The sequence below is a fragment of the Heloderma suspectum genome, chromosome 3 (genome assembly GCF_057233095.1).
Source record: "Heloderma suspectum isolate Gila_16-S chromosome 3, 16-S_ref, whole genome shotgun sequence".
In the NCBI taxonomy this organism is placed as follows: domain Eukaryota; kingdom Metazoa; phylum Chordata; class Lepidosauria; order Squamata; family Helodermatidae; genus Heloderma; species Heloderma suspectum.
The window spans coordinates 38485867-38509101 of NC_139460.1; the positions used below are offsets into that span (position 1 = coordinate 38485867).

Consider the following 23235-nt stretch of genomic DNA (forward strand, 5'->3'; position numbering starts at 1 on the left):
ATTGCACACATTCCTTAGCATCTCTTTTTTGTGCTTTGCCCCAGCATCCCATGTATTCAGAATTCAGAGAAGGATGAACGTATTCCTGCATTGAGCAGCGGGTTGGACTCGATGGCCTTGTAGGCCCCTTCCAACCGTATTATTCTATGATTCTGTATCTCTTGCCTCAGTATGTGACTCTCCATGGAAAGCTTGTATGCACGTAGGCACGGTTCAGCGACACGCTACGCGATTATCCTAACGTGTAGCTCGGCTCTTAGGCCCTGAGTTCAGCGCGGGACGTCGTGGCGCCAGAAGGTGCCGAGAGGGTCGCCGCCAAGAGGACTAGCCGCATGGCGCGCCACCGAATCCGTAAGGCTTACGCTAGGCGCCCTCCATCTAGAGGCGCCCATGGGACCGATGACTTAGGAGAGCGGGAAGAAGCACAGCGGGCGGAGGCGGCTGGGAGAACCCATGCCGCCGGAGGCCAAATGGCTCATTGGGTTTGTAGGTCAGAGGCCCGGCCCGCTCTGCGGCCCTCAGGGGGCCACGCACCCTGCGCGGAGCGACCCTACCCAGGCAGCGGAGCCGCCGCCGCGCCGCCTCCCCCCGCCTTTTCTCCTCCCCGGCGGCGCAGAGGCGGAGCGACGCCGTGGCGCTTCCCTCCCCGGCCCGGCGGGCGCCGCTTCCCAGCCGAGCCTCTCGCCGCCTGCCTTGCTGCCGCTCCGCTCGCGCAGCGCCGCGCTCGACCCCGCCATGGCCGTCTGGAGCGGCTCCGATTCTTGCCCGGCCGGCTCGGTCAGGCCCAGCTTGACCTCCGTCTCTTCGAGGGAGCTGCAGAGCCTTCGGACGTGCAACTGCGAGATGGCGGTGTTGCCGCTGCGGCAGCTCCTGCTCCTGCAGCCCGACTTGTTCCAGCTGCAGGGGGACACCGTGGCCGTGCTGAGCCCGCCGAGCTCCCAGCCCGGCGGCGGCTTCACGGCGATAAGCGACGGCTCCCTGCACGTGGACGGGCAGCACCATTGCAGGGTCACCGGCTACTTCAAGAGGTAACGGCGCCTTTCCCCACCCGCCCATTGGAGGGTGACCCACCCGCTTCCTTCTTTAAATGGCTTGCCGGGGGATATGGCGGGGGGGGGGGTTACCCCCATTTTTGTGGGCCTGGCAGATGCAGATCTTTGCACGTAGAAAAAGCTGCACCTGCTGAATTGCTGCCCGTCACGCGGCTGGCAAAGGCACTGGAGCCCTGCCAGGGAAGATAAAGGTGACCCAGCCTTCGTTGTGGTCCAAACCTCGACCACTAATCGTAGATCAGAAGCAGGACTAGTACTTTCGCAGCTACCAGAGCTGGGATCAAATGTGTAAGAGGTCCGGATTGATGAAACTGCAGAAGTGTAGTAGCCTGTGAGGAAATGGCCCGTGGTGGTGTGTGTGGGGGAGAGGGTGGCAGGTTGCTACTTTTTGGCTCACGCAGGTGGGATGCTTTGTTATGGAGGTGAACTGGAAGAGAAGTGAAGCAGGTATCATCAGCTGATGAGCACTTGTCCTCACTTGCTTACTGTACTTCCATACTATTCAGGCATTCACCTGGCTGGAGATGTAATGCTACTTTGCTCTTTTTCTGCCAGGCTGTAATTCCACAGGGCAGCACTGAACTACTTTTTCAGTTCTAAGCAGTGGAGGCTGGTGCCTTTGATATCAGAAGAGCAGTGAATCCCCTCCAGTTTCAGTCAGAACTCTAAAGGAGCTATCCAAGGTGTAAATCTTTAGAGTTCTGACTGAATCCCAGAGCGGATTCACTGCCCCACTGACATTGGAGCCACCAGCCTCCACTGGTTCAAAGGCTGGAACACATGAAGAGATGTTAAAGGGGTACATTTGAGCATGAGCAATGTACATTGTCTTTCCTTCTCTTCCCCCCACCCACCACATCTGAACATATGCTGAGATTGCTAAGGGATGAAAATCTATAGCATCTCAAGTAGCTTTTCACAGAATCACAGCATCCTAGGGTTGGAAGGGGCCTACAAGACCGTCGAGTCCAGCCCCCTCCTCAACACAGGAAGCCTGATTCCCAGGCGGTCTCCCATCCAAGCACTAACCAGGGCTGACCCTGACTCTGCTTCGCTTCCAAGATCAGATGAGATCAGGCACATTTGCACCTCTGCAGCCCTCTCCTTAGAAACTGAAGCATTGGGAAAGTCCATCAGGTATTCCCCTGCATTAAGTAAGGGAGGAGGGAAGGTGCTGCCTTTGAAAAGAGTATTCTGTGTCCAGGGTAGTGGATTTCAGGCTTGTGGTATCTATTTTACTTGTTACTAGAACCTGAGGTTCATTAGCTGGAGGCAGATGCGAAATAGTGGCTATGAAGACATGTGCATTACCTCCAGCACTCCTGTGTGCTTTGGTGGGCTGATCTGCATATACTTATTTATTTATTACATTTCTTAATCATCCATCTGGCCAGTCACATTTGCATTACTACAGATCAGGGACCCGTAACACGCTATTTGAAAACTGGCCAGCAGAGTTACACAAAGACTAATAAAAGGCAGCCAACGAATACTCACATTTTGTGGATGTAGAACACTGAGGCCGAAGAATAAGTGATTAGCAGAAGACCAGACATAGCAGGGTTTTGTTTTATTTGCATTTTGAGCTTTTGTTGGTGAGGTGTTGAGAGTCAGAAACCCTTGTCTTGGCAACATAGGAAGCTGCCTTATACTGAATCAGACGATTGGCCCATGGAGCCCAGTATTGTCGACACTGACAAACAGCAGCTCTCCAGCCCTCTGCTGCTAGTCAAGTGTTTCAGGATAGGAATTTTTCCCGTCCTACTTGGAGATGCTGAGGATTGAATTTGGGACCTTCTGCAAGACCAGACCTGGCCAATCCCTTATTCTTCAGCCTCAGTCTTCTATACCCACAAAATATGAGTATGTGTTCTGCAACTGAGCCATGGCACCACCCCAGACATGGTACCCAGAGTTCATCCAGCAGATCCTGATTAATCTTCTGCTCATCCCTGCTCAACCCAGTGTTTCAGGATTTTCCAGCTGTAGCAGAACACCATACTTCAGCAAGTCAAGCTGAACCCCACAGTAACTAAAGCTTTAGCTGTCACAGCTGAATGTTAACTTCCCTATTCAGCAGTAATATCTCCCTGGGTTAACAGATACCAGGGGCAAACGTGGAATGGCATTCTCTCCCATGCCTTGTTTGTGCACGTCTCAGAGGCTGCCATTGGAAACGGAATTCTGGGCTAGATGAACCTTTGCTCTCATCTTGCACAGATATTTGCATATCCCGCAGTTCTGCCATCGGTAAACTAGCAGTATGAATGTGAGGCCAAGCACTGTTGTTAAATGTTTATTGTGGCAGCGCGAGGCAGAGCGTCATGCTAAAAACAAGGAAGGGTCTTGTAGCACCTTAATGATTTAACAAAGTTATTATGGCATAAGCTTGTGTGTCAACGGACCTTTCACCTGCTCTGTCTGTTGAAAAAAAATTTCACTGATGATGAATTGAGCTGAACAGCTACAGTGTGTCTGAAGTGGAAAAGTTGGTAAAAGTATGGAGAAGAAGCAATCCTCAAGAGCTGAGGACTTGTCTCTTTTAACCCTGTCTTGTGTATTTGTAATGCTTAATGGCGTCTGTGTCTGGAACAGCCAACCTTGGAAGCGTACAAAATAAACATAACTAGATGAATGTCAAGTGAGAAAGATGGCTAAAAACAAAAAAGTTAGCTCAAAATTTTCAGCCCTGGGAGAGTGTTTATTGTATTTTGAGACAATTTTTTAAAAGAAAAATATGGCACTTAAAGACTTTTTGCCAATGCATTTAAGGCAGTTCAGTTTATATATATATATATATATAGAGAGAGAGAGAGAGAGAGAGATTACAGAAAAGGGAAGTGGAAAATAAGTGAATTCAGGTACCATGGCTGCTGGATGAGACATTTTTGGGAGTGGAAGTGTGGCCTCACTGTCTCGCTTTTCTCTCTGATGCAGCCAAAGGAAACATTTGCTTCTACTTGCCCCAGTTTAAGTGTCCTGAAACAAGTTTTGTTTGTAGCCCTGGCAACTCTCCTTCATGTAATCCAGGAGTTAATGCCAGTTCAGACCCAAAATATGTAAAATAGCAATACTTGGCATTTAAACAGCAGTAGAGTATTCAATATTGCACACCCTCAGTAATGCTGGCAACCCTGTAAGATAGACTAGTACTACTAGTCTGGGAGGGTGCCAGGCTGGGGAAGTATGATTTTTTGTTTGTTTTATTCCATATGCTGCCCTTCTGCCACCCAGCATTTTGTAATAGCAGTTACAACCTCAGAGACATGATAGAAAAGGAGGAAGGAATGCAGAAGTTAGAAAGAAAACATGGACATTTCAGGTACCAGCTCCATGATACTCTTGCATAATGATCATGACCAGCTGTCGTGATTGCTGCAAGCAGCTAAATGGCAATTAGCCCCAGCTGAGTGGATGGGGCGGCTTTGCCGTCTCATCTCTCCCTATGATGCAACCTCAAAAAAGAACTGCTGATGGTCTTGTGGTGGCAACAGGGGGATGTCCCATATTACTGAATATCAAGAAGAGCTACAAAGCATAAACACAGAGGAAATTGCCTTAAACCCTTAGACCAGCCTTCCCCAACAGGGTGCTCTCCAGATCTGTTGGACTACAACTCCCATAACGCCCAACTAGATGGCTGGGGATTATGAGAGTTGTAGTCCAACACATCTGGAGATCGCCAGGTTTGGGTAGGCTGCATTATACCCAATGTGCCATCTAGTCCAGTATTGTCTGTACCAACTTGGCCGTGTCTCTTCAGGATTTCAGACAGGAGTCTTCCCCAGCCCTACCTGGAGATGCAGGGGATTGAAACTGGCACCTTCTGCATGCAAAGAGATGTTCTGTATCTCTGAGCTACAACCCCTCCCTAAAGGCACAGGCAGTGGACATTCCACTTTGGCAGCAAAGTGTTAACTGTAGTGCTGTTTTCCTTATTCAGGGACAGGCTCATAAATGGTTTCTGTCCTTACTGTGTGTGAAGTGGACAACTTACCTTCACTTGTGCATCACCACTTTACTATTTAGGCTTGATGGGGGGGGGGAATTGGGACCTGGCAACCAGGGCTGGTGTCAAGGGCACACATAGGGCCACTTGCTGATGGCCCACACCCACGCAGGGGCCCACTGACAAGAGTCCCCCGGACTTGCTGCTCCTCTTCACCACTGCATTCACCTGCCTCGTGCCCTGGCCCAGACAACAGTGGTGGTGCGTAGGAGCAGCAGCAGATGCCACTGCCTCCTTCCTCTCCTTGGCTCTCTGCCTGTCAAGCAACCAACCAGTAGCAGTGAGGAGAAAGAGGATGAAGAGCCATAGCAGCTGGTGACAGTGGCAGCGAGAAGGTAGACTCACTGCAGGAGCCATTTAGGGTGCCTCGCTCAAGGGGCCTCCAAAACCTGGACCCTGCACTGATGGTAACGGAACACTCCCATGATTATTCACTCTTTGTTTAAAGAAGCTAGTTGTGGTGAACCAGGCTTTTGTTCTCATTTTGCTATTTTCAGATGAAGCTTGCAACGCAGAGCTTTGACGTCTCAAATGCCAGCGTGGGGGATGGGACTCTTCCAGAAGGAAGACCCTCTTCGCACAGCACATAGTCGAACTATGGAATTCTCTACCACAAGACATAGTGATGGCCACCAATTGGGATGGCTTTAAAAGGGGGTTAGATAAATTCATGGAGGAGAAGGCTATCGATGGCTACTACTCCTGATGGCTATATGCTACCTCCAGTACCGGGGGCAGTGAGCCTGTGTTCACCAGTTGCTGGGGAACATGGGTGGGAGGGTCCTGTTGCGCTTGTGTCCTTCTTGTGGGTTCCTGGTCGACAGCTGGTTGGCTACTGTGTGAACAGAATGCTGGGCTAGATGGACCTTTGGTCTGATCCAGCAGGGCTCTTCTTATGTTCTTATGTCCCAGTGAGGCTGGTAGTTCCAATATCAGTGTGGCAGCTCCTTTAGAGTTCGGACTTGTTCTGACCGAAACCTGGAGCGGATTCACTCTCACACACATACTCATACACTCACACATACATACACATCCCGACATTGGAGGCAGTAGCCCCCATTGGACTCTTCCGTCACAAACCCCCCCCCCCCCGAGCACGACTGGCTGTGTGAAACTGTTCTTGCCGAAAGCAGGAAGTGCACATCCCAGCCTCCAGGAATGTTCTGCTGCAGATGCAGCACTCAACTTGTGATCTGAGCACTGGGCTCTTTCTCCCCCGCACCCCACCCCATGTAAATAGTAGACATAGAAGCCTAATCTAGACCACAGAAGGATGTAAAGGGTTAAAGTCCCCTAACCCCCGCCACACCAGGGTCCTGATTTTTTCACGCTGGCTATTTGCATTCAAGGCCAAACCATGTCACTAACATAATGTGTAGTTTGCCCTAAAGTATGGGAACAAAACTGATTTGAGCTGGGTGTGGGGCAGTGTCTGGAATGTTATCTAGAGAGGGTTTGGCGTCTCTGTGATGTAACTGTGCAGTTACATTGTACTCTGAGGAAACTGACCTGATCAGAGTGGTTATTTAAAAGCTGGTTGCTGAGTTTGGCTGAAACTGTGTGTTGGGGGGGGGGGGGGCTGTTGAGGCTTCTTTTTTAAAAAAAAGGCCAAAATGGGGTTATCCTTACATTTTAGGTAAACCCAATATTATTTGCAGGGACTGTTTGCTGAATTTGAATATCCCAAATTCCTTTTAGAGTGGGAGGAAAAAAATTAATGTAACGGGACATTTTTTTCGTGGCTCATTGTTAAAAGGAACCTAATCGGACTTCCACTATTACTTAGATCAGGGTTGCAGGACGTCAGGTCTGGGAGCCATATCTGGAATGCCTGGGGTCCCATCTAGCCATCTAGATTGCCCGCAGATAGCCCTATCCCCTTTCCAATGACTACCAAACATTGGTGGTTTCCCAGCTTTTGTGCAGGTTTTTCCTCATTCTAAAAGCTTGAAATGTCTCTCCTAAAGCGTAGTTACTGGCAGTCAGAGCCTTCAGTTAAAACAGACTGGCATTTTTGGGCCCACCCTTTTGCGTTTGGCCCTGCCCGCCACTGGGATGAGGCCCCCAAGAGTTTTCTAATATGGAATTCAGCCCTGAGGCTGAAAGAAATTCAGCACTCCGGATTTAGATTTATAATGTACCAAGCCTAATCTTTCTAGCTTTTTCTAGAAGATGGCTAGAAAGATTGGTACACAAAATGCAGCCATTGCCTCATAGCCTGCCCTGTTGTTCCCTGGTTGGCCGGGGATCTGACTGCTGCAGTGCACACCATGTAATTTCAACTTCCTTGCCACAAATGGGCGAGTTCAGTGTTTGCATGGCTATACATGACATGTCTCTCCCTGTCTCCCCCTGCCCCGCGCCCCGGGAATTTTCCACTGATCTGCATGGGTGTTGTATAATAATACCCCTGCAGATCTAGCATGTCCCCTTTTGCGGCAATATAAATATTTACATTAGGGTATTGGGAACAGGAGATGAAGAATGAGTGGGGGAGGAGGGTTACTTCATCAAAACCCTTAACTGCTTTTTAAATTCAAAGTAGTGCAAAGGGATGGAGTGGGGGCGTGTGAAGAGATTAACTTAGATGTATGCTTGCTATAGCAGAAGTTGTAGCAGGTCCCTCTTAACAAAACCCAGAGCAGCCCTGAGCTACCCATTCTGGAAGATGAGGCTACAGATGTATATTCTTATAGGCAAACTTGTCTATTTGGGAAGAAGGGCATTCATTAAAATAAAACAGGTTAGAAATGCTTGCTTGGTTACTGGTGATAATGATTTTTCAATGCTGAAAAACTAAACCTGTCTTCCTAGATAGCATTTTCAAAAGCAAGTAGTAATTTGGGTTTTCCAGTTCCTCGCAGCTGCCATTTAAGAAATAATATAATCTTAGCATGGGCTAACTTGTGTCTAGCAGATTGCAAATTAATCACTTTCAGCGGATAAATAGTGTGACTGGTTCAGCCAGAACAGTGACTAATGGGAACATGCATACCACCCATCCAACTTTTCCTGTGTGTGCCTGGCGTCCTGCAGTGCCACTTTACATGTTCCAAGCACCATGATAGGGAGGAAGATGCATCTGGCTTTTCTATCTTACTGCCAGTTTACTTGCAAGACACCAGCAATTCTAGTTTGAAATTGTAGTATCACTTCTAGTTGAGGGGCTATGTAGTGTGTTCAGCCGTTAAGTGGAAAATGTTTATCTAAATGGCTGAAGACATGTCATATGATGTGGAACGGAGTGAAATTGTTCTGCTAGGAAAAACAGCTTTGTCTTAACAAATGATATTATTATTATTATTATTAACATTTCTATACCACCCCATAGCTGATACTCTCTGGGCAGTTTACAAAGATTAAAGACTATTAAATACAATATACAAAGTTTAAAAACCATTTACATAAAAACATACAAATAGTACACAGAGACAACACATATCTAAGAACAACTCTAAGCAATCAACCATAAAACAAATCCTGGGCCTGATTAAAACTAATCATATGCTGCTGAATGCCTGAGAAAAGAGAAAGGTCTTAACCTGTCGCTGAAAGGATAACAGTGTTGACACCAAGTGGGCCTCGTTGGGGAGATCATTCCATAATTGGGGGGCCTTCACTGAGAAAGCCCTCTCCCTTGTTGTCGCCTTCTGAGCCTCCCTCCGTCCGGTATTGCAGTCCCGAGCCATGTAAGGCTTTATAGGTTAAAACCAGCACCTTGATTCATCCTCGGAAACATATAGGCAAGTGGGCCAGGGTTGGTCTTATATGTTCTAGCCCCTATTATCAATCTGGCCACCACATTTTGGACAAGCTGCAGCTTCTGAACTGACTTCAAAGGCAGCCCCGTGCAGAGTGCCTTGCAGTAGTCTAACTTGGATGTCACCAGAACATAAACAACTGAAGCCAGGTTATCCCTGTCCAGATAGGGGCATAGCTGGGCCACCAGCCAAAGTTGGTAAAAAGCACTCTGTGCCACTGAGGCCACCTGAGCCTCAAATGACAAAGATAGCTCCAGGAAAAAAACCTAAGCTATGAGCCGCCTCTTCAGAGGCAGTGTAACCCCATCCAGGACATGTTGAGCCCCCTCTATCCAGTCAGAAGAAAAACCCACTAGCAGCATCTCAGTCTTGTCTGGATTGAGCTTCCGTTTATTAGCCCTCATCCAGTCCATTGTTGCAGCCAGGCACCAATCTAGCACATTCACAGCCTCACCTGATGAAGATGAAAAGGAGAAGTAGAGCTGCATGTCATCAGCATACTGATGGCGACACACTTCAAAACCCCAAATGACTGTGCTCAATGCTTTCATGTAGATGTTGAATAGCATGGAGGACAAAACTGACTCCTGTAGAACCCCATATTGGAGAATCCATATTGCTGAGCCACGTTCCCCAAGCACCACCTTCTGGAGCCAACCTTCCAAGTAGGAACGAAAACACTGCAGTGCAGTACCCCTTCCTCCCAACTTGGGCAGTCATCCCAGAAGGATACCATGGTCGATGGCACTGAAAGCCAACTAGAGATCAAGGAGAATCCACACTCCTCCTGTCTCTCTCAACATAGGTGGGTAACCAAGGCTGTTTCCTTGCCAAAACCCTGCCTGAACCCCAAATGAAATGGATCCAGATAATCAGTCTCATCCAAGAGTGTCTGGAGCTGGTTTGCACCCACCTGCTCAAAGACCTTCCCCAGGAATGGAACATTTGCCACCCGCCTGTAATTATTAAGATTTTCTGGGTCCAAGGAGGATTTCTTCAGGAGTGGTCTCACCACCACCTCTTTCAGGCAGCCCAGGACAACTCTCTCCTGTTAATCACCTCCCTGGCCACTCTGGCTGTTCCCTCCCTGCTGGTTTTTACAAGCCAAGAGGGGCAAGGATCCAATATGGAAATGGTTGCGTGAACCTGTCGAAGTACCTTGTCAACATCCTCAAGCTATACGAATTAAAACTGATCCAGGAAAACTAGGCAAGGCTGTACTCTGGATACCTAATCTGATTCACCTGCTGTAACACTGGAGTCTAAGTCCCAGTGGATGCAAGAGATTTTATCCTGGACGTGCCTAGCAGATTTATTACAGTAGGTCTCAAACAGGCCTACAGTATCCTTAGGACTGGCATGTGATAGCCTTTGGACAACTCTGAAAAGGTTTGCTGGTTGGCAGATAGAGGATTTCATAGAGGGAGCAAGACATTATTTGTTTACCACCTCACTGCTCCTTAATATACCTTACCTAGGCATGCACCAGTTTTCGATTTCGTCCACTAGGAGTTCTTCTCCATCTGCACTCAGGCCGTCTGCTGTTTTGTTTCATTGCTCTCAGCTCTGGGGTATACCATGGAGCAATACAAGCTCTACTCTGGAGAGGGGACTCAGGAGCAATCGTGTCAACCGCCCAGGTAAATTCTGCATTTCCACAGATCTTTTGACAGGAGAGCCAGCCATATCAGCTGGAAACCTCCCCAGCCCCCTCTGGAAACCATCTGGATCCATTAGGCTCGGGGGGGGGGGCATCTTAATAGGTCCCCCACCCTTGCAGAGGGGGAAAGCTGCAATAAGTCTAAACCTCAGCAAGCAATTTTGCAGAACTAACTGTAACCACATTCTGATTTGAAGAAGTAACTGCAACCACATTGGTGTCTTAACTGATGTACTTACATAGGCAGAATAATGTTGCTTTTAATGCAATTTTTACTTTGCTTGTGTTAGCATCTCATCCCATTCCTTTGTTAAAGAACATACTCCAAATAAAAGGCTGATAATTGTATAAGTCTCTTTGTACACTACTTATTTTTGAAAAAATACTGAAGGGCTCAGCCTCTGGTGGTTTGCTTATAATATTTTAAAGGGAGCTTGTAAATGACTATGATCGTAAACTGCTGGCTTACGTTTACATAGGCTGGGATCCAAAGGTTTACTTTAGATGTATGTTAGGGCAGCCTTCCCCAACATGGTGCCCTTCAGATGTGTTGGACTAAAGCTCCCATAATCCCCAGCCATCTGGTTGGGGGATTATGGGAGTTGTAGTCTAGCACATCTGCAGAGTGCCAGGTTGGGGAAGGCTGATCTAGCATATGCATATTTTCTCTGAATTATCTTTACTCCAGTTCAGGGGATTATTAACTAAGAAAATGCATCCAACCCACAGTGTCCATGGAAGAGAGCTGCATGGATCTACCTTACACTGGCTTAAACATTGGGGTGAAATAAAGCTGATCTAGAGTATTTTGAACTTGAAACTGATTTGCTTAATTTCTATGGGGCTAAGGGCATTTTCATATATGGAGCATAATTTGATTTGTGCTTAATGATGTACAGATTGATCAATGTACATTCTAATACTAATATATGCTTGCATTCAATTCCCCCCCCACACACACAGACACATGTTCTGTTAGCTTAATATAGTCCAAGTGTCTTAAATGTGTGTGTTATCTCTTTTGAAAACAAAGTTTCTTTCTAGCCAAATAGTTTGGCTAAACTAGTTCTATCAGGCAAGGTTTGGCTTAGTGCACAAATTGTGTAGCAGACACCCAGAACATCAGTGATGTCTTTTGCTAAAGTTCTGGTGTCTGAAATCAAATTTAGCTTCAAATTTAGCTTCAAAACAAGCTAAAATTGGCCCGTTTTAGTGCTCTGAAGCACCCATGAGGTCTTTCTTTTGGTAAAAAAAAAGATTTGGGGGGTGCCCTGTGGCACCCCACAGAGTATAACACGTGGGAGGCAGGGGGTTAAAAATTGTCGCTGGGGCCCTCAAAGTTGCCCACTCCTGATTTAGAATATTTTTAGGCTGCCTTTAAGGGCAAAAAGCCCTCCCCAGCTGGCATACATGATAGAAACCTGTACAATAAAATCTCATGCAGTGATAAAACAGCCAGCATGGCCAGTGGGGATGATGGAAGATGTAGTCCAAAACATCTGGAGAGCACCAGGTTGAGGAAGACTGGCGTAATGTATAAGCCATGGATCAAATTTTCAGCAACTCATAAAATTGTGCTTCTCGAGCTTGGTCTTGAGTTGTCCACTTTACTTCACTGGGCCTACGCCAGAGTAAGTGGTTTGAAGATTGTGATTGGATTGAAGTTCAAATTAATCTCTCTCCCTCAGTAGTAGAAGCAGTAACCTCAAAGTCCAGAACACATGGGTTTATTAAATGGAAAAGGTGACGCATCCTTAACCACATGTAATACCCTTTTTTATTATGCTGTTTTTGTTTTGACAAACTGCTAAACTGAAAAGGGATAGTCTTCAAAACAGGAGATGTGGTAATTCCTGCCTCACGATGTAGACTGTTTACTTCAAAAATAATAGTTTGGCTGAACTTCCTAGATAAGCCCTCCCCTTCCTAGATTTGGACTTCAAGTCCCATTAGCCCTAGCCAGCATAGCCAATGGCCAGGAATGCTGGGAGTTGTAGTCCAAACATTTGGAAAGCATTGGTTGCCCACAAATTGACTTAAATGTTCTTACAGTGTTTCTTTCATGATAGCAATTCTTCTCTGTATCCTTTCTTGAGGGAAAGGAGGAAAATTTCAGTATTTGAAACTGAATACTACTTTTTGACTTATGATACTATAAGCTGTATCATGTAAAAGTTGTGGGGTCTCGTGTTTTGCACCCTCACTTCCTAAAATAGGAAACTTGGACCAATCTTTAAAGGGTCAGTTTGCTCTGGAAAGATTTATAGTAACGGCCTGTTTATCTATAAATGTCCATGTTGGTTAAGGGACTTCAGAAACAAGCATACAGATAGTACCAGAATCAAATCTATATCAGTCCAATTCTTGCGATCTAAAACTCAAACCTACCGCTGTCTAATTCTTCTCCTCTGCCAGATGAGACAAAAAATGGATTTCGCCTTTGGCAATTGGGTGTAACTTGAGGTGCGCTCCAAGATGGCCTTAAAAGAACTGTAGCCAAACACCAGTTATGACCTGGAAGTCCTGTGCTGATGTGCTATAAGTGACTTTAGGGTTTTTTTTTAAAAAAAGGTGTTGGCAACACTGCAAATAAACAGTATTTTTAAAAAATTCTGTTTTTTAAAGAAAGAACTCAGTAAATCTGCTATAACGGGCAAACCTTTTTGTCTTGGGGCCACACATGCGGTGTGTGCATTCTCTCTCTCTCTCTCTCTCTCTCTCACTCTCACTCACGCGCACACACACCCCTTCCTCCCCACTCCCGTACACACGCACACACACCTAGCAGCTAGAGCATGTATGCACAATCAATCCTTGTATATCTAATGCAAAATCCAAACCAGTATAGAAGCAGCATTACACACAAACCATGTTAAAAAACTGCGTGCAGACACAATATTCAACATGGTGTACAAGCAAATATGCTATCTTCAGCATAATATTCCAAACCGTTGCCCAACATTATGTGGCAAAGGAAACCAGCCTTCTATATTATTATATGAGCAAATCAGATCAGCGGTTACGTCCACATGTAACTGTTGTGCTGCCATATGGAGGGCATAAGATACGCGGATTTCTACGAAAACACTGAGGGCAGTATCCAATGGTGTCATTTCGCAAACTCAAATAGCACTAGCAGAGCTCTGCTGAATCTTTCTGTTGTGCAAGCAGTTGCGCAACGTGTTGAACAACGGGTTGCACAAGTTGCACACACATAATGAACAACCACTTGTGCAGCCATGCGTGCGCAAAGGTAACTTTAGTTGGATTCTTCGCTTGCACATAGTTCAGAACCTAGTTTCATTTGTGCTAACAGAATGACACAGTTGGATACTGCCCTGAGTAATGTTTCAAGGGGACTGAGTATTTAGCTTTTCTTCTTTGTACCCTCAGTGTGGTACCCTCTTGCAACTATACCCCTTGCACTAGTAGGTGGTGGAAAGTTAAGGCCATGGATTTAGGCTGAACTTGTGTGGCAGGACAAAGGTAAGATGACATGGCCTTACTAGTCCCTAATACAAATTGGCTCCCTTTGATGCCTTTTCCCCTTTCTCCACACAATTGTTCTTGCTCCATTTATATTATTCTGGAATAAGGGGAAGGATCTGCAATCCTTCACATCAGACCTTGTACCTGTGGAAAGCAAGTCTGCTCCCCATTAGTGTTTCTACTGCTTCTCCTTACTCTACTGCAGCCATCCAAAGTTACTCCTTTGTTATGCTGCCAAGTTACGCCGCCAAGGAGGAAATGCTACCGTCCCGAAGTGCGCCTCGCAGAGCTGAGCGGCAGAAAACTTTCTCATCTGCACTTGAGGAGCAGGGTCGCTAGCTGACGGCTCCGCAGGGCGCAAGATGGGACCCCTCCCCGGGCTTTCCTTAGAAACTTGGTTACTCATCATTGTCTTTTTGGCCCTCCTGGTGCAGTATGGGATCTGGCTATACAGTTTCTTTAAGAAGCTTGGAATTCCTGGACCAAGGCCTTTGCCTTTCATTGGGACTTTTCTCGAATACCGGAAAGGGGTTCTGGATTTCGACCAGAGGTGTTATCAGAAGTATGGCAAAATTTGGGGAATTTTTGATGGCCACCAGCCAGTGATGGCTATTCTGGATCCAAGCATCATCAAAGCCATCCTGGTAAAAGAATTCTACACCCATTTCACCAACCGCAGGAACTTTGGTTTGAATGGAGAGCTGGACTCATCCATAACAATAGCTGAGGATGAACAGTGGAAGAGGATTCGCACTGTTCTGTCTCCCGCCTTCATGAGTGGGAGATTGAAGGAGATGTTGTCAATCATCAACCATTATGGGGAAACGTTGGTGAAGAACATTCAAAAGAAAGTGGAAAATGAAGAACCCGTAGACATGAAAGGCATCTTTGGGGCCTATAGTATGGATGTGATAACCAGCACTTCCTTCAGCGTCAACGTAGACTCCATAAACAGCCCCAATGATCCTTTCGTCATGCACATCAAGAAGTTACTCAAGTTCAGCTTCTTAAATCCATTGCTACTCCTGCTTGTCATCTTTCCATTCCTCATGCCGTTGCTGGATAAACTGAAATTCACCCTGATGCCTAGCTCCTTCGTAAACTTCTTCACTGATGTTGTCAAGGAAATCAAGAAGGACCGGCAAAAGAATAATCACACAAACCAGGTTGACTTTCTGCAGTGAATGGTGGACTCCCAAATTTCCAGTGACACCTCTGATGACCCAAATTCATATAAAGCTCCGACTGACAAAGAGATTTTGTCACAGGCCATTATCTTCGTTTTTGCTGGTTATGAGACCACCAGTAGTGCCGTCAGCTTCCTGTCTTACTGCCTGGCCACACACCCAGATGTTCAGCAGAGGCTGCAGGAGGAGATATATGAGGCACTTCTCAATCAGGCTTCTCCCACCTATGATGCAGTTCTTCAGATGGAGTATCTTGACATGGTGGTGAATGAAACCCTCAGGCTCTACCCTCCAGGAGGACGGCTTGAAAGGATTTGCAAAAAAACCTGTGGAGATTAATGGACTGACGATCCCAAAGGGAGTTGTGACCATGATCCCTGCTTTTGTCCTGCACCGTGACCCGGAATATCGGCCAGAACCAGAAGAGTTCAGGCCCGAGAGGTTCCGTAAAGAGAACAAGGAAAGCATCGGCCCGTACGTCTTCCTGCCCTTCGGAGCAGGTCCCAGGAACTGCATTGGGATGCGCTTTGCTCTCCTGGTCATGAAAGTGGCTGTGGTGGACTTGCTGCAGAAATTGTCCTTCCAAGTCTGCAGAGAGACGCTGATCCCCATGGAACTGGACACCAAGGGCTTCCTGCAACCCAAAAAGCCCATCCAGCTGAAGTTGGTCTCCAGAGCCATTGCTGGTCCTGAGGAATAAGAAAATTGGAAACAGAGGCTGCAGCTGCTTCCCTCCCTCCCTCCACACTATATCATATGGGACTGGCAGCTTGAGTGAACAGAACTGAAGACGGGAATGCTCCTGTGCTCATCCCATAGCACTATTGACTTCAGCAAACAGAAGTGAATGGAGGAAGTTGTAGCTTTGATCAGAAGAGCTTCACAGTTATCATCGGTCCTGGATGTGTCTTTAGTTATGACTGCCTGTTGAAAATTGTTTTTAGGTATATGTTCTTTGTGTATATCATCTGTGTGCTTTTATGTAAATGGCTTTTAAACTTTGTATATTGTATTTTAATGTTTTAACTTTTGTAAACCGCCCAGAGAGCTTTGGCTATGGGGCGGTATAGAAATGTAATTAATAATAATAATAATAATAATAATACTCCTGTCACCTTGCTATTACTTCCACCTCTTGGCTCCTCCTCTGTTCTGTGCAACCTCCTTCTTTACCTCTGTGCCTCCATCAAAGTTTCATGGTAGATCCATTTGTGAGAAATTGGTTCTAGATTTTCTTATTTCTTGTAGAGTTTATTTTCAGAGCTTGTCCTAACTCTACATTAAAAATACATTTCTGAATTCTGAGTTTTCACAGTCTGATAGTCTAACGTACAACTTTCTTCTCCTGAACAGGCATGTTGAACTTAACACCCATTGTGACTATAAAAACTACAGAGAGGCTATACTGGGTCGGCCACTGGTATTCTTCATTAATGTCAGAACAAAATATAATTCTTCAAGAGGTATGTGTGACTGAACCTATCTTTAAAATGTAGATATTGGATTGCATAGCTTACAGTAAAGAACTAAATAGACAGTTGGTGTTAAGTGATGTGGTTGAATTCAGATCAAAAGGCAGATTATATCTTTTTAAAACAGATAACTATGGTCTGTACTATGGTCCAACCCATAAGAGTGCCTCCCTTCAGGAAATTCACAAAGCAAAAAAGATGCATTACTTTGTAATGCTTGCTAACTTTGTAATGTGCGCAGCACCATAGGAGAGAAGAAAGCTGGCAAAACGATTTTGTGTGTAACTGTAAGGGGCAGAAGACAATCAATCTGGGATGGAATTCAGGAGAGGGAAGCAGTCTACCTGATGAGATGAGAATAGCATCTGAAATATTATGCTAATGTCTGGTTATATACAATAGTAACAATTTCCAATCCGTTATTAGAAAAAACATATGCTTTGCTTGTGAACACTCGGCATCCAAAGATGAGAAGACAGATTGAGAATAGCATGAACAACATAATATCTTCTGTGATTGGAGAAAGCTATAAACTTCGGGTGAGTCCGACCGTCAGATATTTTGGCCTGCAGAACTTTGTTATCTTCAAGTCAGTATCTGTTCTGACTAATTGTAAGGGGCAAAGGACAAGATCAGGGGTGGAATGTAGAGGAGGGAGGGCAGCCTCGTTAGTTGCTTTAAAGGGTGGGCCCAGCCTACCTAGTTATTATCTTGGGGTCTTGCTATTTAAGCTTTTTCTTGTTCTCAGTATTTAGCCCTCTTGTTAGGTCAGGTTAACAAAAAATAGAAATATTTAGAAATTTAAATGTTTATTTTGTATACTTTTTTAATTAAAAGGTGTGTGTACACACACACACACACTTACTTACACATACAGCAGGCTCCAGAACACCTCAGATATTTGTATTGTATGCTTGTTCGGCTCACTTCTTGGCCTGGGTGCTTAACATGAATGATGACCTGCAAGGAGCCACACTTTGATGTATTGGGTTGTATCCAATAAGATACAAATTTAAGCCCCATTCATTTCAGTGGGTCTACTCTAAGTAAGATTAACACTGGATACAACCCAGTATGTTGAATTGCATTTTTGAATTAGCAGTCCGTTCACTCTGAAGAGAAGTCATTAGGCAAGCAAGTCTATAATGGCAAGGGAAGAACATTATATCATATCATGGGAGGCCTATCTTCGTGTCAAGTTAGAATTCCACCACCTGGACAAAATTTGCCAAGCAAGCTTCTCTGTTATGTTAGTATCGATACCACCATAAACTCCCAAATATAGTATAAATGTAAATGTTTTGCAAGATTTTGCTTTTTGTTAGCTCTTTGACCCACTGCCCTGCAGTTACAAATAATACTTTTTTCTTGAGGTAGACTTGAGTCTGAAAACCTTTTAATAATATTAAACTTGAGTCTGAAAACTTTTTAATTATATTAAACCTTTTAATATAATGCTCTTATATAAACTTGAGTCTGAAAACTTTTTAATTATATTAAACCTTTTAATATAATGCTGTTATATAAAAAGCTCTATTTTGAAAAAGTAACATAATTAGGAAGACGGGGGGCTGTTCACACAACACGTAACCCACATTCAGTGGTTGAGTGAGGGTAGTTGTTGAACTGTGAGTTAATGCATTGTCTGAACCCAGGACATTTTCTGCAGGGTGGCTTGTTAACTGTGCAGTGTGGCTTATTAACCACCCTGAACAACACAACAACAAACCATGAGTTCTCAAGGTGGCTTGTTCGAGATAAATAAGTCACACTACATGGTTAACAACCCACCCTGCAGAAAATGTCCTGGGTTCAGACAACATACCCACGATTCAACAAACAACCCATGGTTCAACGACAGCCCACACTCAACCACTGAGTGCGAGTTAGCGAGTTGTGTGAACCCAGTCAGTATTGTCCTTGTTGCATATATGTTAGTTTTGTTTTGCTTTGCTTACTAAAACATTAGTAGTATATCTGATGCTTAGATATACCAATTATTGAGACACAAATCTCTTGTATTTAATAACTAGAACTACTGGAAGCTTTCTGTTGGTACACAACATGTTAGCATGCCTTAATAGAGACCTTTCTCTTTTTTCTTTGTACAGTTTGATTTTCAAGACGTTGTTAGGAGGTTTTTTCCTTCAGGAGCTCATCTGGTTAATGAAGAAAGCTTGAGCTTCTCCTACGAGTTCAAATCTGATGCCTTATTTGATTTCTTTTATTGGTTTGGGATCAGCAAAAACACAGTTTCGGTGAATGGGAAACTTCTTAACTTGTCCAGTACCAGTCCAGAGAAGAAAGAAATGATAACTAAGTTTCTGGATAAAATGAGTGAACCAAATCTACGTTCAAACAGTTTTTCAGACCGAAAGTTCAGTGTTACCTCCAGAGGTAAGTTGGTGACCTGTTAAGTACAATTCTGTTTTTTAAAAATAGTATGTTGTTTGCTGTTAGCAAATATGGTTAAACCCTTTCTTCTAATCCTTTATTTTGATAGAAATACAAAGAACTTGGACACTGGAAAACTCCTAGATCATAAGAGTTTAATGTGTGCTTTTGAAAGCAGTTCTTTTCTCAGATGAAGGCAGAAGCAGTCTCTGTACTCCTCTTTTGTACTTCTCTTTCTTGACTTTTGCATGTTCAAGAAGCCACTTAAATCTTAAACCCCTCCTTCATATTTCATCACCTTTTCCTGGCCCACATATCCACAGCCTTCACCATTCAACTTGCCATTGAACAACTCTGCTATCATCCCTGAATATATGCTCTCGTGGTCAGCCTTAGTCTCCTTTGTCTGCTATTTTCACCCCTTCACACTTGCCCTTGAACATCTTAAGATCCAACTCTCTCTTCCTCTTCTTGCAGCATCAGAAAACTACTTGTCTTTGAAAGCTTTGGTCCTGTGGGTTGCTCTGCCTCTTCACTAAATCCCTCCTGTCTCTCTTCCTTTGGGAAGAGTAATTTTCTCAGTGTTCCTTGTTACTTCCACAATACTGTAGCTCCTTGGAATACATTTTCAAGACTCCCTGTGTAACCATCAATGCTAAAAACCCCTCTTTTTTAATGAAAGCTGTGATTCTTGGGAGTTAACAGATCATTATTCCATATTTTCATGCCTGCTTGGTGGTGTTTTTTTATTTTTAAGAATTCTCAGTTTTTCAGTCTTGTAGCCAAAGATCTCATGCATGCATGCATGCACGCATTTATTTATTTAGAATATTTTTGGTTCGTCCTTTCACTCAGTGAGTGTTTGATGCGGTGTTCAATAAAAAATACAAAGAATAAAATATACAGACATGCATGACTGTCTTTCCTTATTTGTTGTAATTTTGTTTCTTGTACTGTCTTACAGCTTCAGTAGATGACGTGTTTAATGGCAACCTGACACCACAGTCATCTTGGACTGAGTCCCCTTTAACAATTTGGACAATTTCAGCCATTCAGGAGACTGAAGACAGAGCAAATACTGTAATCTGACTTTCATAAGTTGGAGAAAGATACATGGAAAAGGAGGAATTGCACCGTAGTGAAATCATCCCTATTGCAGAATGCAAAGAGTTACTGAAAGGAAGATGTTCTTTTGCATCTTGCTCTAAATAGTAGGGCATTCTTGCATTCCAACTGCTCCCTTTGATTCAGGAAAAGCCTCTCCCGATTCTTGAAATGGTACTTGGAGAGTTGGTTCTTCACTTGGCGTTAAGAGCTTTTTGGAGCATAGGGCTTTCTTGTTGTTGCTGTTACACTTAAGCATATAGCTGGAATGATAGAACAATTTTAAATCTAGATTATTAGAGTGGTTTTAAATAACTCCAAGTTTTAAAAGGTTACTGAAATCATGAGTAGTAAGCTGTTTTTATAATTGCTGCAGTGCTTGTCACTATCATGTCTAAAGGAATTCAAAACTGCTTTTAAAGCTCAAAAGATAAATAGTAAAACCTGCTGCAGTTTTTTAAAATAACCAATGATGGCCCTGAAGAATTGACAGAGGGACTACTTGAATTCATGGTCTTTTACATGATATCCAGACAACTATTTACCAGATTTGCAGTTCTGTTCTGGCTTGGAAAGATTTTAATATGCGGCCCTAGATTTGCCTTCTCCAACCTGGTGCCCTCCAGATGATTTGGACTTTAACTCCCATCAGCTCCAGCCAGCATGGCCAATGATCAGGAATGCTGGGAACTGTAGTCTAAAACATCTGGAGGGTCCAGTTCAGAAACCCTGAGATTAGTCTCAGCTCCATTACAAGGTTCATGTATCTCCCAAAGTCAAAATCACTTACCTTCTGTGCTGCAGCTTCTCATAGGGCAAGGGTAGGCGACTTGTGGTCCTCCAGATGTTTTGGCCTACAACTCCCATGATCCCTCACTATTGGCTGTGCTGGCTAGGGCTGATGGGAGTTTTAGGCCAAAACATCTGGAGGGCCACAAGTTGCCCACACCTGTGGGAAAAAGTATGACTGAAAAGAAAACTAATCTATATGATAGGTTGTTCACTTATTTCTTCCAAAGCACTTTGGAAGTCTATTGAGAGGAGATAGGACAATCTGGTGTTATGTTTTTAATGTTTTTTATTTTGGTCTCTGAGGTAATGATCAATGAATTTGGAAAGTTTTGATACTGGAAATTATGCCTTGGTAAAATGCTGCATTTCCCTGTTTCTACCATTTGTATCAATGTTAAATTTTAACAGCAATATGCTAATCATAGTAGGTCCTAATTCTGTTTTTAAACAATGCTATATCAGCTCCTGGTTATAAATATCTATTATGGTTTTGAAATATCTTGTAATAACATCATCATTAACTTTTAGAGGCAGATGGAATATGCACTGCATTCTTCATTAAAGCTTTACCCTGTAGGACACAGTTCAGTCAATGAAATCATTGTTATGGGTTAAATTCAGACTTAGACATACTTAGAGCCATTGGAATAAATAGGCCTTAAGGTAATCAAATAGTTCTGCTCTAAGTATGACTCAATATAGATCTAATACTATATTTTATCATTTCCACCAGTCTTTAACTTCCTGTCAAAGGTGCATTAAAGATGTTGTCACACCATAGGCAGGTATAATCAGGATTTTTCACAAGTTCTGGAAATGGAACTCAACTGTTGCTCCAACTCTCTAGTTAATGGAAAAGGCTATTTACCCATATAGGGTTGATGTATGTGTGAGAAATGGGTAGGCTTTCAACCAAGGCAAAGCTAGGTTGGTCACCTCACCCACACTGCTGCATAATACTGTATCATGCAGGATAGAAAAGGACACATCAAACGTGTGAAATTTCCCATTTGGTTTCAATGAAATTAATGCTGTTGGTGTGTATGATACCATGTGGCAGTGTGGGCGTGACTACAGTCACACTGGCATATGCTTACCTGGGTAAGAAAATCGTAGCTGTCCCTTTCATTTGTAGTACTTGCACACTTTTATTGTTGTGGATATTCATATTTGTCCTGAGAATTGTGGATTTTATTTTTTAAAAAAGAAACTCAATTGCCCCCTAAATAGCACACCGCTAGTCTTTCTGATGATTGGCTTAAGCTGGTTGCCCCTTCCTGGGAAGGGTTGCTGTGTTTATTTCTGTTGATAGGTCATCACTTGTGTGCATAGAGCTGCCCCTGTCAGAACAAAATGGGCAGCCTCTGCATGGGAGACTAGGAGAAATGTCTGTTCTCTTCAGACACTAACAGAACTTGTGAACATAACAATACGTGGAGACTGTGATTCAGAGATTAATGATCTTGGAATCTAAAGAATGGTTAAGGGTGCAATCCTATGCATGTTTAGACAGAAAACAGTCTCACAACTCCCAGCATTCCCCAGTCAGTCATGCTGGCTGGGGAATGCTGGGAATTCTAGGACTTTTTTTTTTCTGTCTAAGCATGCATAGGATTGTGCCTTTAATCATAAGCACTCCACAGGAAAGCAAGCAGCTTGGAAAAAAACCAACCATATACTTTCATTTAGCATACCTGAGTAGGCAACATGATGTGTCATTTTGGGGCTATCTGGTCAAAATTTTACCCTTTTACTATGCCATGATATTTGAACACCATTTTTATACTGCCGAAGTATAATGTCCAACATGGAAACACTGGCCTTGTGTATGTCAACTTTATTAAACTTGTACTGTATAAGACTATTTTGGCCTTGCCTGGAGAATGGAATCCTATGTGTGGAATATATGAGCCCTGAAATACATCTTCCCCTGCCCCCACCTCACCCCTCCACACCCACACCCCTTAGCTTTTGGTATGATCATACTGAATGTCTGCATTCTAAAGGATGTTTTAGTAATACTCATCAGTCTCTCTTTGTATATTGCCTGCTCAGCGTCTTTGTATATCTTTGTTTTACAATAAAGGAAGATTTTAAACAAATGTCTTAATTTCTCCCCCTCAAGTATCTGTACATACCACATAATGGGGCTGTTCACACAATACAGTAACCCACAAACAGTGGCTGAGTGGGCTGTTTTGAACCGCGGGTTGTTTGTTGAACCATGGGTTAGCAAGCTGTCTGAATGCAGCATATTTTCCTCAGGGTGGATTATTGTGCTGTCTGAATACAGCTAGGGTGGTTTGTTAACCATG

The 23235-nt window shown here is 44.2% G+C and overlaps 1 protein-coding gene and 1 pseudogene across 1 annotated transcript; both read left to right on the plus strand.

Moving 5' to 3' along the window:
* The first annotated feature begins 292 nt into the window (after nucleotides 1-292).
* On the plus strand, nucleotides 293-23015 carry MEDAG (mesenteric estrogen dependent adipogenesis). The gene is made up of 5 exons (XM_084842970.1): nucleotides 293-1028; nucleotides 16512-16621; nucleotides 17057-17169; nucleotides 18742-19027; nucleotides 19989-23015. Exons 1-5 carry the CDS (start codon nucleotides 454-456, stop codon nucleotides 20111-20113), a joined length of 1209 nt encoding a protein of 402 aa, XP_084699096.1. The 5' UTR covers nucleotides 293-453; the 3' UTR covers nucleotides 20114-23015.
* On the plus strand, nucleotides 14334-15890 carry LOC146349572 (cytochrome P450 3A29 pseudogene; annotated as a pseudogene).
* Nucleotides 23016-23235: the final 220 nt, after the last annotated feature.